This window comes from Thamnophis elegans, chromosome 2 (assembly GCF_009769535.1).
Source record: "Thamnophis elegans isolate rThaEle1 chromosome 2, rThaEle1.pri, whole genome shotgun sequence".
In the NCBI taxonomy this organism is placed as follows: Eukaryota; Metazoa; Chordata; class Lepidosauria; order Squamata; family Colubridae; genus Thamnophis; species Thamnophis elegans.
The window spans coordinates 169,024,998-169,036,238 of record NC_045542.1 but is presented as its reverse complement, the minus strand read 5'-3'; the positions used below and the strand labels follow the sequence as shown (position 1 = coordinate 169,036,238).

The 11,241-nt window shown below is 45.7% G+C and overlaps 1 protein-coding gene across 1 annotated transcript; it reads left to right on the top strand.

The window, feature by feature from the left end:
• The first annotated feature begins 815 nt into the window (after positions 1–815).
• On the top strand, positions 816–11,222 carry LOC116502579 (major histocompatibility complex class I-related gene protein-like). The gene is made up of 6 exons (XM_032208455.1): positions 816–888; positions 3,491–3,736; positions 4,613–4,882; positions 8,054–8,341; positions 10,675–10,746; positions 11,023–11,222. The coding sequence occupies exons 1-6, from the start codon at positions 816–818 to the stop codon at positions 11,154–11,156; spliced, it is 1,083 nt and encodes a 360-aa protein (XP_032064346.1). The 3' UTR covers positions 11,157–11,222.
• Positions 11,223–11,241: the final 19 nt, after the last annotated feature.

Sequence of the window (11,241 nt, the reverse complement as noted above, 5' to 3'; positions counted from 1 at the left end):
ATGGAAAATAGGTGAATGGAATGCACTAGGATAGGATAGAATAGAATAGAAAATAGTGGAATGGAATGGAATAGAACACAATCTGGAAGGGACCTTAGAGGTCTTCTACTCCAGCCCCCTGCTCAAGCAGAAGATACTTTCCTTGACTTTTTTATTGTTATTTATATGTTGAAATAAAGTTTGAACATATAAAGGAACAAAGGAAAGAAAAGGAAGAAAAGAGAAAGGAAAGAAAAGGAAGAAAAGAGAAAGGAAAGTAAGAAAAGAGAAAGGAAAGGAAGGAAAGGGAAAGGAAAGGAAGGAAAAGGAAAGGAAAGAAAAGAAAGGGAAAGGAAGAAAGGAAAGAAAGGGAAAGGAAAGGAAGAAAAGGAAGAGAAAGGAAAGGAATTCACTTTTCGCCAAAAGTCTACCCAACAAACACGGACTTCTCTTCGGAGGGCATCCCTGTGGCTGCATTCACACGTAACCAGATCGCCTTCCTGTGCTAAACTTGGCAGGTCCTCTCCTAAACTTTATTCTAAAGGGAATCCCAATGAGTCGTGGGGCAGCGACCGCCTAGGTCCCCGCTCCCCCTTCCTGGGCGTCGGAGGACAGAAAAAGGGCGGCTCACTTTCCTCTCTTCCTTCGCAGATCTGCGCACCTTGGAGGGGGGAGTGGAGAACTTCAGCCCCGGAGACTCATCGCTCTGGAGCGCGAAGGGCGGGGCGGGGCGGGGGCAGAAGGGGCGGGGTTTTCCTTCGGCTGATGGTTTGGGCTGTTGGGTGCAATCCGGTGTCCCGAGTTGCGGGTGGAAAGGCGCACGTGGCTGGAGGGCGATGGCTCTGCAACGGGCGCCCCTCTTGTTCCTGGGAGCGGTGCTGGGGGCCTTCGTGCCCGGGACCTGCTGCGGTGAGTTCCTGAAAGGACTTGCCACCTGAGGGACGGGGAAGGCGAGGGAGGGGAGCAGAAAAGGAGGGGGAGCCATAAACAGTAACAGAGTTGGAAGGGACCTTGGAGGTCATCTAGTCCAACCCCCTGCTCTCGCAGGAGACCTGGACTAGGAATTTGAACCATCGAACTGCCGACCTTTCTGATTGACAAGCTCAGTGTTTTAGCCACTGAGCCGCCTAGTTCTGTGTCTCTCCCCCTCCAAGCTCATTTATAACAGAATAACAGTCTATGGAGATTCTCAGTCGTCCAGGTCACCGTTGTCCCAAAGGGGCTTTTTCAAAGAGGCAACTGGACTTTCTGGGTTTTCTTTGAAGGCGTTTCGCTTCTCATCCAAGAAGCTTCTTCAACTCCCAAGCTTCTTGGCTGAATCTTCAAAGAAAAACCAGAAAATCTTGAAAAAGACCCATTGTGACAACCGAATGACAGGACAGGATAGACTAACTAAGTTGGAAAGGACCTTGGAGGTCTTCTAGTCCAACCCCCTCCTTAGGCAGGAAACAAATGGTTATCCAATCTCTTCTTAAAGACTTCCAGTGTTGGGGCATTCACAACTTCTGGAGGCAAGCTGTTCCACTGATTAATTGTTCTAACTGTCAAGAAATTTCTCCTAATTTGCTTCTCTCCTTGATTAGTTTCCACCCATTGCTTCTTGTCCTGCCCTCAAGTGCTTTGGATAATAGCTAGACTCCCTCTTCTTTGTGGCAACCTCTGAGATATTGGAACACTCATATCATGTCTCCAGTGTTGGAAGAGACCTTGGAGGTCTTCTAGTCCAGCCCCCTGCTGGAGCAGGAGACCTTATATACTATTCCAGACAAATAGGGAGGGAGGGAGGGAGGAAGGAAAGATTTACAAGACAGAAAACATCTTCCTTCCTTTTTGCTTCACCAATCCTCGTTTAAGAACATTTGGTGTTTCTTTGTAATCAATTCCATTGGTATTTCTGGGGAAATATCAAAATAGAGAACAATGGGCAATTTGGGTAGCAAAAACAACAGCCAGGGTGGAGTTTATACATTATCCTGGGACTGATTTACATATGTAAGTGGGGGGGGGAGGATAGGGACAGCAGACGGTGGGGAAAGAGGTTGGAGCAGGAGAGATGGGGGGGGGTTGACAGGAGAGGCAGAGAAAAGGGGGGGGCTGTTTGTAGAAGAGTTTATTATTCCAACACAGAACTCAATCTGTCTCATCCATCTCTTTCCTCTTCCTGGGCTTACCTGCTATGGAGTCCACCTTATCAGAAAACTGAGTCACCTGGGAAGGGCTGGAGGACTGGGAAAGGGTTGGGTTGATTCTCTGGAGAGTAGCCAGGTCTCTAACAAGGAAGCTATGGGTCAATCAAAGGGTTTGCCAGCTATAAACAGACTTACAAACAGAGATCATGTCTAACATGTTTCAGCAAAGGCTGAGAAGAAGAAAAAGAATAACCCAGAAGAAAAATGAACTCTTAAACTCCAGGAGAGAATGGAGTTGTTGAACGCAGGAATGGTGTGTTAGAAATCATGAAAGAAAGGACAACCGTTTAAATAGGAGCCAGCAGTGTGTGCAGCTACCAAAAAAAGCCAACACAGTTCTAGGCTGCATCAACAGAGGGATAGAATCAAGATCATGTGAAGTATTAATACCACTCTATAATGCCTTGGTAAAGCCACACTTGGAATAATGCATTCAGTTTTGGTCACCACAATGTAAAAAAGATGTGGAGACCCTAGAAAGAGTGCAGAGAAGAGCAACAAAGAGGATTAGGGGACTGGAGGCTAAAACATATAAAGAATGATTGCTGGAATTTCATATGTCTAATTTAATGAAAAGAAGAACTAGGGGTGACATGATAGCACTGTTTGATATCTCAGGGGTTGCCCCAAAGAAGAGGGAGTCAAGCTATTCTCCAAAGCACCTGAAGTAGAACAAGAAGCAATTGATGGAAACTAATCAAGGAGAGAAGCAACCTAGAACTTAGGAGAAATTTCCTGACAGTTGGAAGAATTAATCAGTGGAACAGCTTGCCTCCAGAAGTTGTAAATGCCCCAACACTGGAAGTTTTTAAAGAAGAGATTGGAGAACCATTTGTCTGAAATGGTATAGGGTTTCCCGCCTGAGCAGGGGGGTGGACTAGAAGACCTCCAAGGTCCCTGCCAACTCTGTTATTCTGTGAAGATGCATTATTAGCACATGCAGGAATGAGTAAGCTGTATTAGGGCGAGGCAATTTTAGCTGCCAATTATTTAGTCAATCATGTGGTCAGTCCTGTCCCAGGTCCATCAGTTCCCTGCAATTGGCAGGGGAGTTGTGATCCGAGTCAGGGGCATAAGCAGCTGGCTGGGAATGGGGGGGGGGCAGAGGAGCTAGGGGTGGGGAAACCTTAATCAGGGGTGGCTCTGCCCAGATGTTTTTAAGCTCAGCCAAGGGATGCTGGGGCTTCTTCCTCAGGTTTGAATGGAGGAGCCTTTCCAAGCAGAGCAGAAAGAGTTGTTGGAGATGCTGGTGGATAGTAAAATGTTGGCGGGGATGGAGTGTAAACTCCTTAATTCTATCCTTTTTCTTCCTCCCTATCCAGGCTCCCTCTCACACTCCCTGTGCTATTCCTACCTCCATCTGTCAGAGCCCAGTCAGGGGCCGCCTCAGTCCTTCATTGGGGGCTACTTGGATGACCAGCCCATCGCTCGCTTTGACAGCCACACCAGGAAGATGGAGCCTCTGGTGTCCTGGGTGAAGGAGGTGGAGGAGGGGACCTTTCTGCCCTTTGAGTCGGTCTTCAGGGCCGACCTGGAGAAGTTATCAAAACTGGGCCGCCGGGCTGGAGGTGAGCAGAGGCAGCACCACCTTTGGCCTCCAATGGATTCAGGAGCCGTCATGGTGGGATTTTATTCCCTGTAAAACACAAAGACTCCCACAAAACCAATTTTCTCCCTCAAATTCTTCATGGCTTGGCCCCACCCACATTATGCTCTCTGACCACTGAAAGGCTTTGATCCTTGTGGGATGAAGAGGGGAAGGAGAGATTGGCCAGATAAGGACAAGACTCCTTGCATGAGACTTGTCCAAAAAGGGCTTTTTTCAAGAAGCAACTAAACTTTCTGTTTTTTTTGTTTGAAGATGTTTCACTTCTCATCCACAAAGGTTCTTCAGCTCTGAGTGGATGGTTGGGAATTTATATTCCTTGCAGACAGCTGGTCATTTGCATTCTTTTAGAGAGTCATTGAGGTCACCCGGAGGTTTATCTCTGTCCTCAGGGTCACCTGAGTAGTACAAATGAGTGTGGAGCCTTCTTGGAATTGCTGAAAGATGGAGATGGATGGTGTTGTATTCCTCCCCACTGTTGACACCCTCTGATGAAACAGATAAACTTCCAAGCGGCCTCAACAACTGTCTCAAAGAATGCAAATGACCAGCTGTTATAAATCCTTTTATCCTTTTATAAATCCTTCCATTCCCCACCATCCTGTCAGAGCTGAAGAAGCTTCTTGGATGAGAAGTGAAACATCTTCAAAGAGAAAAAACAGGAAGTCCAGTTGCCTCTTGAAAAAAAGCACCTTTGAGACAATCGTGACCAGGATGGAGACTGAGAATCTCCATAAGCATTTGCCTGAGACTTCTTAATGGGCCTCCTGGAGGGGAGGGGGGCTGAGGAGAGGACTCCTCAGCCCTTCTCACCCACCTCTCTCCTGGACTCTTCCAGGGCTTCACACCCTGCAGGCGATTTTGGGTTGCGAGATCAAGAAAGATGGGAACAAAGGAGGGTTTTTGCGCTATGGCTACCACAGGTGGGATATCATCAGCTTCAAGAATGAGAGCCTCAAATGGGGAGCAGCTCAGCCTCAAGCCAAGCAGGTCAAGCAGGAGGATGATCCAGAGTGGTCTGAGAAAGTAAATGTCTTCCTGGAGAAGACCTGCATTGTGTGGCTGCAGAGATACCTGTCCTACCGGAAGGAAGCTCTAAAAAGGGCAGGTGAGTGGCAAAGGGGGGTCTCCATTGAGCATGTTTCTGTAGGCTCCCCCTCCCCATATTATTTCCTCCCTACATAGCCAATCCACCCTTTGCAGAAAAAGGTCAGGCAGTATCCCAGATCACATTACAGAAGGAAAATAACCAATGGTGAAATTCATTTTTTTTTACTACTGGTTCTGTGGGTGTGGCTTGATGGGCATGGCTTAGTGGGCGTGGCAGGGGAAGGATACTGCAAAATCTCCATTCCCATCCCCTCTGGGGCCAGCCAGAAGTGGCATTTGCCAGTTCTCCAAACTACTCAAAATTTCCACTACTGGTTCTCTGAACTACTCAAAATTTCAGCTACCGGTTCTCCAGAACTAGTCAGAACCTGCTGGATTTCACCCCTGAAAATAACCTTCAATGCCCCCACCCCCAAATAAGTACTTCAAATAAGTAATTAATGCTGAAGGTCCTGTTCTATTTCCATGAGAAAAGCTTGCAAAACAAATGAAACTAACATTGGGTCAGGACGTAAAGATCAGTTTGTTCCTTATTTCTATGTGGAAGAACTTGCAAATAGAATATAAAACAGAAAATAGAACAGAACAAATAGAATCAGAATAGAATCAGAATAGAATAAAAATAGCATAGAATAGTATAGAATAGCATAGACTAGATTGAATTTATAGAATAGATAATTAGAATAAGAATGAATAGAATAGAAGAATTAGAATGAATAAGAATAAAAATAGAACAGAACAGAATAGAATATAGAATAGAACAGAACAGAATAGAATAGAATAGAATATAGAATAACTGTCCTTATCACCCTCCGTAAGAACTTTCTATCTGAGTCACTGCTGCCACCAAACCAAAGAGTGATGCAGTTTGTTAAAACACTCTCAATTGTGCCTTTGTAAAGAGTGGCCAGGACAGAAAGAGAAAGATGTGCTCTCCTCATCTGACGCAGGAAATGCAGATGCATTGAGCACATTCAATTTGGTAGATTAACATTGAATCAATCCCCAAACTGGGGATTTTGTTGATTTTGTTTTCGTACCTTCCACCCTCTCCCCCTACCCCATATTATTTCTGTCCTACACAGCCAAGCACCTTTCATGGGCTTGGCAGAAAAAGGTTCGGCACATCAGATTACAGAAGAGCGATGGGGAAATAATCTTCACTATCCCCCAAAGTAAATTCTTCAAAGATAAAGATAAGGAATTTAATTGAACAAGAGATTAAGGCCGCAAGATCTGGTTCCATTTCCAATCTTGCAAAGCAGAAGAAATTGCAATACAGTTTCCACATCCTGCATTTGGGACAGAATGAAAAGATAGGTTTGATTTGTGCAGGTAGTCCTCGACTTATGACCACAATTGAGCCCCAAATTCCTGTTCCTAAGTGACAGTTGTAAAGTGAGTTTTGCCCCATTTTACAAACTTTCTTGCCACAATTGTTAAGGGAATCACTTCAGTTGTTAAGCTAGTAACACAGTTGTTAAATGAATATTAGCCAGTTGCCAAAAGTCTGAATTTTGAGCCATGGGGATGCAGCAACGGTCATAAATGTGAAAAATGGTCATAATTCACTTTTTTCAGTGCTGTTGTAACTTTGATCGGACATTAAATAGCAATGGCACACAGACTTATATACCACTTCACAATGTTTACAACCCTCTGTAAGCGGTTTACCTTGCCCCCTACAATCTGGGTCCTCATTTTACCGACCTCGGAAGGATGGAAGGCTAAGTCAAACTTTAGCCAGTAAGACCCGAATTGCCAAACTGCTAGCAGCCGGTGATCAGCAGAAGTAGCCTGCAGAACTGCACTCTACCCACCACACCACGGTGGCTAAATGAATGGCTGCCAGGGACGAACAACCCGTGTTTCCATCTCTAAAATTCAAATAAAATTCCAGTGGATGGGAGAATCAAACTCAACTCAGCCCAAAAGCATTCCAATTATTTTAGTCAGAATAGATATTTTGCCTCAAATTCTATGTATACCCTGCTTCCCTGAAAATCACAACTATCCTGAAAATAAGCCCTAACATTATTTTTACCCATGCGCCTAATATAAGTTCTATGCCCCTAAATAAGCCCTACTTAAGATCCTGTGCAGTGCCCATTCTGTCTGGTTGCTTGTGGTGCCATGGCTGTGAGGTGGGGCTGGAGCTGCCCCACATGTCCCGCACTAGCTTATCTCATGTCCTGACACCTGCCTCACTGCGGCGGGACCAGCAGCTGTCAGGAGCAGGGATGAAATCCTCCCAGTTCGGCCTGGTTCGGCCGAACCTGTAGGGACAATTGTCCCTGGTTCTGCAAACCAGTAGTAAAAAAAAGCTTCCGTGGATCACGTGGCTCAGCTGTGAGCCGCGTGATCGTGGGAAGCTTCCCCCCCTTTTTAAAGCATTTTTTCCCATCCGGTTCGGGCAAATAGGCAGGACCAAAATGCTTTAAAAAGTGGGGGGAAAGCTTCCCATGATCATGTGGCTCACAGCTGATCCACATGATTGTCAGAAGCTTCCCCCCCTTTTTTAAAAGCATTTTGGTCCTGCCTATTTGCTCGAACCGGCAGGAAAAAAAACTGCTTTAAAAAGCGGAAAAAAGTTGGCTACGCCCACCCAGTCATATGACTCCCCCCAAGCCACGCCCACAGAACCAGTGGGCAAAAAATTGGATTTCATCACTGAGCAGGTGCCCATGTTGCCACCAGCCCACTTGCTTCTGCTTGCTTGCAGCCACAACAGAGAAGGAGGCTGAGCAGTGTGTTGGTGCCGTGGCCACGAGGGGAGGCAAGTGTTGGGGCATGGGTAGCCTGGATGTGGGGGCCCTGAGATAAGACAGTTTGGGATGCATAAGGTCGCGCCATCCCCCACCCCCGCCTTGTGGTGGTGAGCAAACAGAAGTGTATATGGAAAATATAGGACACCCCTGGAAAATAAGCCCTAGCACTTATTTTGGAGCTGAAAAGAAAATAAGACCGGGTCTTATTTTGGGGGAAACACAGGTATCTTTCAAAGCTAAATCTAAAGAGCTTCAAGGCCCCATCTTTGAGGCTCTCATAGGTTCAAGCATGGAGGAGGGAGCAGTGGGAGAGGATGGCCAAATGAGGTCTTCCCAGTTATTAAAGCATCTTAACAGAAATATTAGAAATTCCAGGAACTCTGGTGATGCTGTTTCTGCAGAGCCTCCAGTGGGGAAGGTGACTCGCAAGGAAATAGATGACAGCCTGGAGATCCTCATCTGCCAGGCCTCTGGCTTCTGCCTGAAGGAGATCCAGGCCACTTGGATGAGGGACAAAGAGGTCTGGAAAAACGAGACCCTGCATAGGAACGTGGCCCCCAACTCAGACGGGACCTATTATGTCCGGCTCAGTACTAAAATCAACCCCAAGGAGAGGCAGCGTTTTCGGTGTCGCCTGGAGCACGAGGGCTTGCAGGAGCCCCTGGTCTTGGCTTGGGAGGACAAAACAGGTGAGAGGTTGTGATGTGTAGAAGTTTATTTTTCACCAATGTTGGAAAGACTTTTGCTGCACCATCTCAAGTTCTCAGGTGGAGAGCAGCAAATGTAGTCTTATATTTTGTGATGGGAGAGAAGGGATTTCTGACAGGGGAGTTACAGTATAAGTAGTAACTTGAAAGAAAAGGTCCAAACATATAATATATGATAAAGCATCATCATCATCACCATCCTTACCCATTGTGGATCCACTGCAGGATGAAGACCTCTTCCGCATGTTTCCAACCCATACGGTCCTGAGTTTTCTTTTGCCAATTGGGCCCACAATACTTGCTGATATCATTGATCCATCTTATTTTCGATCTCTTTTGTGGACACTTGATATATGGTATATGGCTGTGATGGCAAACCTATGGGACATTGGCACAGGTGGCACACAGAGCTCTGTCTGCAGGCATGCCAGCTGTCGCCCAAGCCCAGCTCCACCGTGCATGCATGCTCGCCTCCCGCTGGCCAGCTGGTCTTCAGGTCTCTGCCATACATGCACATGGGACGCGGCACATGTGGGGGATGCACAAGTGCATGTGCGGGGTGGGGGGCGCTCACATTGTATTTTGGGGGTTCACGTCACAGGTGGGTTTCCTGACCTTTCCTGACATTTAGAAGTTAGAATTTGCTTCTAGAACTAAGGAGAACTTTCCTGACAGTTAGGAGTTAGAGGTTGGTTCTAGAACTAAAGAGAACTCAGTTCTCTCCTGACAGTAAGAAGGTGGAGGTTGGTTCTGGAACTAAGGAGATATTTCCTGATAGTTAGATGTTGGTTCTAGAGCTAAGGATAACTTTCCTGACAGTTAGAAGGTAAAGGTTGGTTCTAGAACTAAGGAGAACTTTCCCAACAATTAGAAGGTGGAGGTTGGTTCTAGAACTAAGTAGAACTTTCCTGATAGTTAGAAGATAGAGTTTGGTTCTAGAACTAAGGAGATATTTCCTGATAGTTAGAAATTGGTTCTAGAACTAAGGAGAACTTTCCCGACAGTTAGAAGATAGAGGTTGGTTCTAGAACTAAGGAGAACTTTCCCGACAATTAGAAGGTGGAGGTTGGTTCTAGAACTAAGTAGAACTTTCCTGAGAGTTAGAAGATAGAGTTTGGTTCTAGAACTAAGGAGAAATTTCCTGACAGTTAGAAAATAGAGGTTGGTTCTAGAACTAAGGAGATATTTCCTGATAGTTAGAAATTGGTTCTAGAACTAAGGGGAACTTTCCTGACAGTTAGAAGTTAGAGGTTGGTTCTAGAACTAAGGAGAACTTTCCCGACAATTAGAAGGTGGCGGTTGGTTCTAGAACTAAGTAGAACTTTCCTGAGAGTTAGAAGATAGAGTTTGGTTCTAGAACTAAGGAGAAATTTCCTGACAGTTAGAAAATAGAGGTTGGTTCTAGAAGTAAGGAGATATTTCCTGATAGTTAGAAATTGGTTCTAGAACTAAGGAGAACTTTCCCGACAGTTAGAAGATAGAGGTTGGTTCTAGAACTAAGGAGAACTTTCCCGACAATTAGAAGGTGGAGGTTGGTTCTAGAACTAAGTAGAACTTTCCTGAGAGTTAGAAGATAGAGTTTGGTTCTAGAACTAAGGAGAAATTTCCTGACAGTTAGAAAATAGAGGTTGGTTCTAGAACTAAGGAGATATTTCCTGATAGTTAGAAATTGGTTCTAGAACTAAGGGGAACTTTCCTGACAGTTAGAAGTTAGAGGTTGGTTCTAGAACTAAGGAGAACTTTCCCGACAATTAGAAGGTGGCGGTTGGTTCTAGAACTAAGTAGAACTTTCCTGAGAGTTAGAAGATAGAGTTTGGTTCTAGAACTAAGGAGAAATTTCCTGACAGTTAGAAAATAGAGGTTGGTTCTAGAAGTAAGGAGATATTTCCTGATAGTTAGAAATTGGTTCTAGAACTAAGGAGAACTTTCCCGACAGTTAGAAGATAGAGGTTGGTTCTAGAACTAAGGAGAACTTTCCCGACAATTAGAAGGTGGAGGTTGGTTCTAGAACTAAGTAGAACTTTCCTGAGAGTTAGAAGATAGAGTTTGGTTCTAGAACTAAGGAGAAATTTCCTGACAGTTAGAAAATAGAGGTTGGTTCTAGAACTAAGGAGATATTTCCTGATAGTTAGAAATTGGTTCTAGAACTAAGGAGAACTTTCTCGACAGTTAGAAGTTAAACAGTTGGCTTCTTTCATGTGGGAGCACAGCCTGGAGGCCAGTGAGGGTTGGGAAATGCTTCTATTGCTGAGCATCTCTCCATCAGGGACCCCAGCCTTTGTCTAATCAAAAATTCTGAATTTCTCCTCCTTTAGCTACAATGTGGTGGATCCCTGTGGCAATTGTGGCCGCCATAAACGTGGGACTTTGGATTCTCTTCCTGAGAGGTGAGTGAGACGCAACCTCTGACAGCTACCCCTGTGTCTTTCTGTGTGGACTGAGCCAATGTGGACTCTTCTCCAGGAATTCCTCTCTCGGGGAAGGACCAGGAGGAGTCGATGTGGGGGAGAGCTGCAAACTTTTCTCTTCTTTGGCTGTTTCTTCTCTGACCTGTTGAGGTTGCAGTGGGCAGGGGGAGAAGAGATCTAAGGGGTGGAGAGTAAACACACTGACACAAAATTGGGGATGTGGTGGGTTGACTTCTCCATTTTCTCTCCTTGCAGCACAAGGCATCCTGTGGCAGCTGGAGGTCCCAGAAGGCTCCGGAAGCCGCTCTGCCAATATGACACAGGCAAGAAAGGAATCAGCCGTGGCTCAAAAGGTGGAGCTCCTGAGCAGGGCAGTTGGAGACGTCTAACCAGGACTGAATATCAGAATCAGAATGCAGCTGGAAGGGACCTTGGAGGTCTTCTAGTCCAGCCCGTTGCTCAAGCAGGAGATTC

What these genes read in the sequence shown, in the direction of transcription:
- LOC116502579 (XM_032208455.1), top strand. Translation starts at nt 816, where the DNA reads ATGGCTCTGCAACGGGCGCCCCTCTTGTTCCTGGGAGCGGTGCTGGGG. An exon ending in ACTGGGCCGCCGGGCTGGAG is followed by an intron (nt 3,737 to 4,612) that starts GTGAGCAGAGGC and finishes GGACTCTTCCAG; the next exon opens with GGCTTCACACCCTGCAGGCG. An exon ending in GGAAGCTCTAAAAAGGGCAG is followed by an intron (nt 4,883 to 8,053) that starts GTGAGTGGCAAA and finishes CTGTTTCTGCAG; the next exon opens with AGCCTCCAGTGGGGAAGGTG.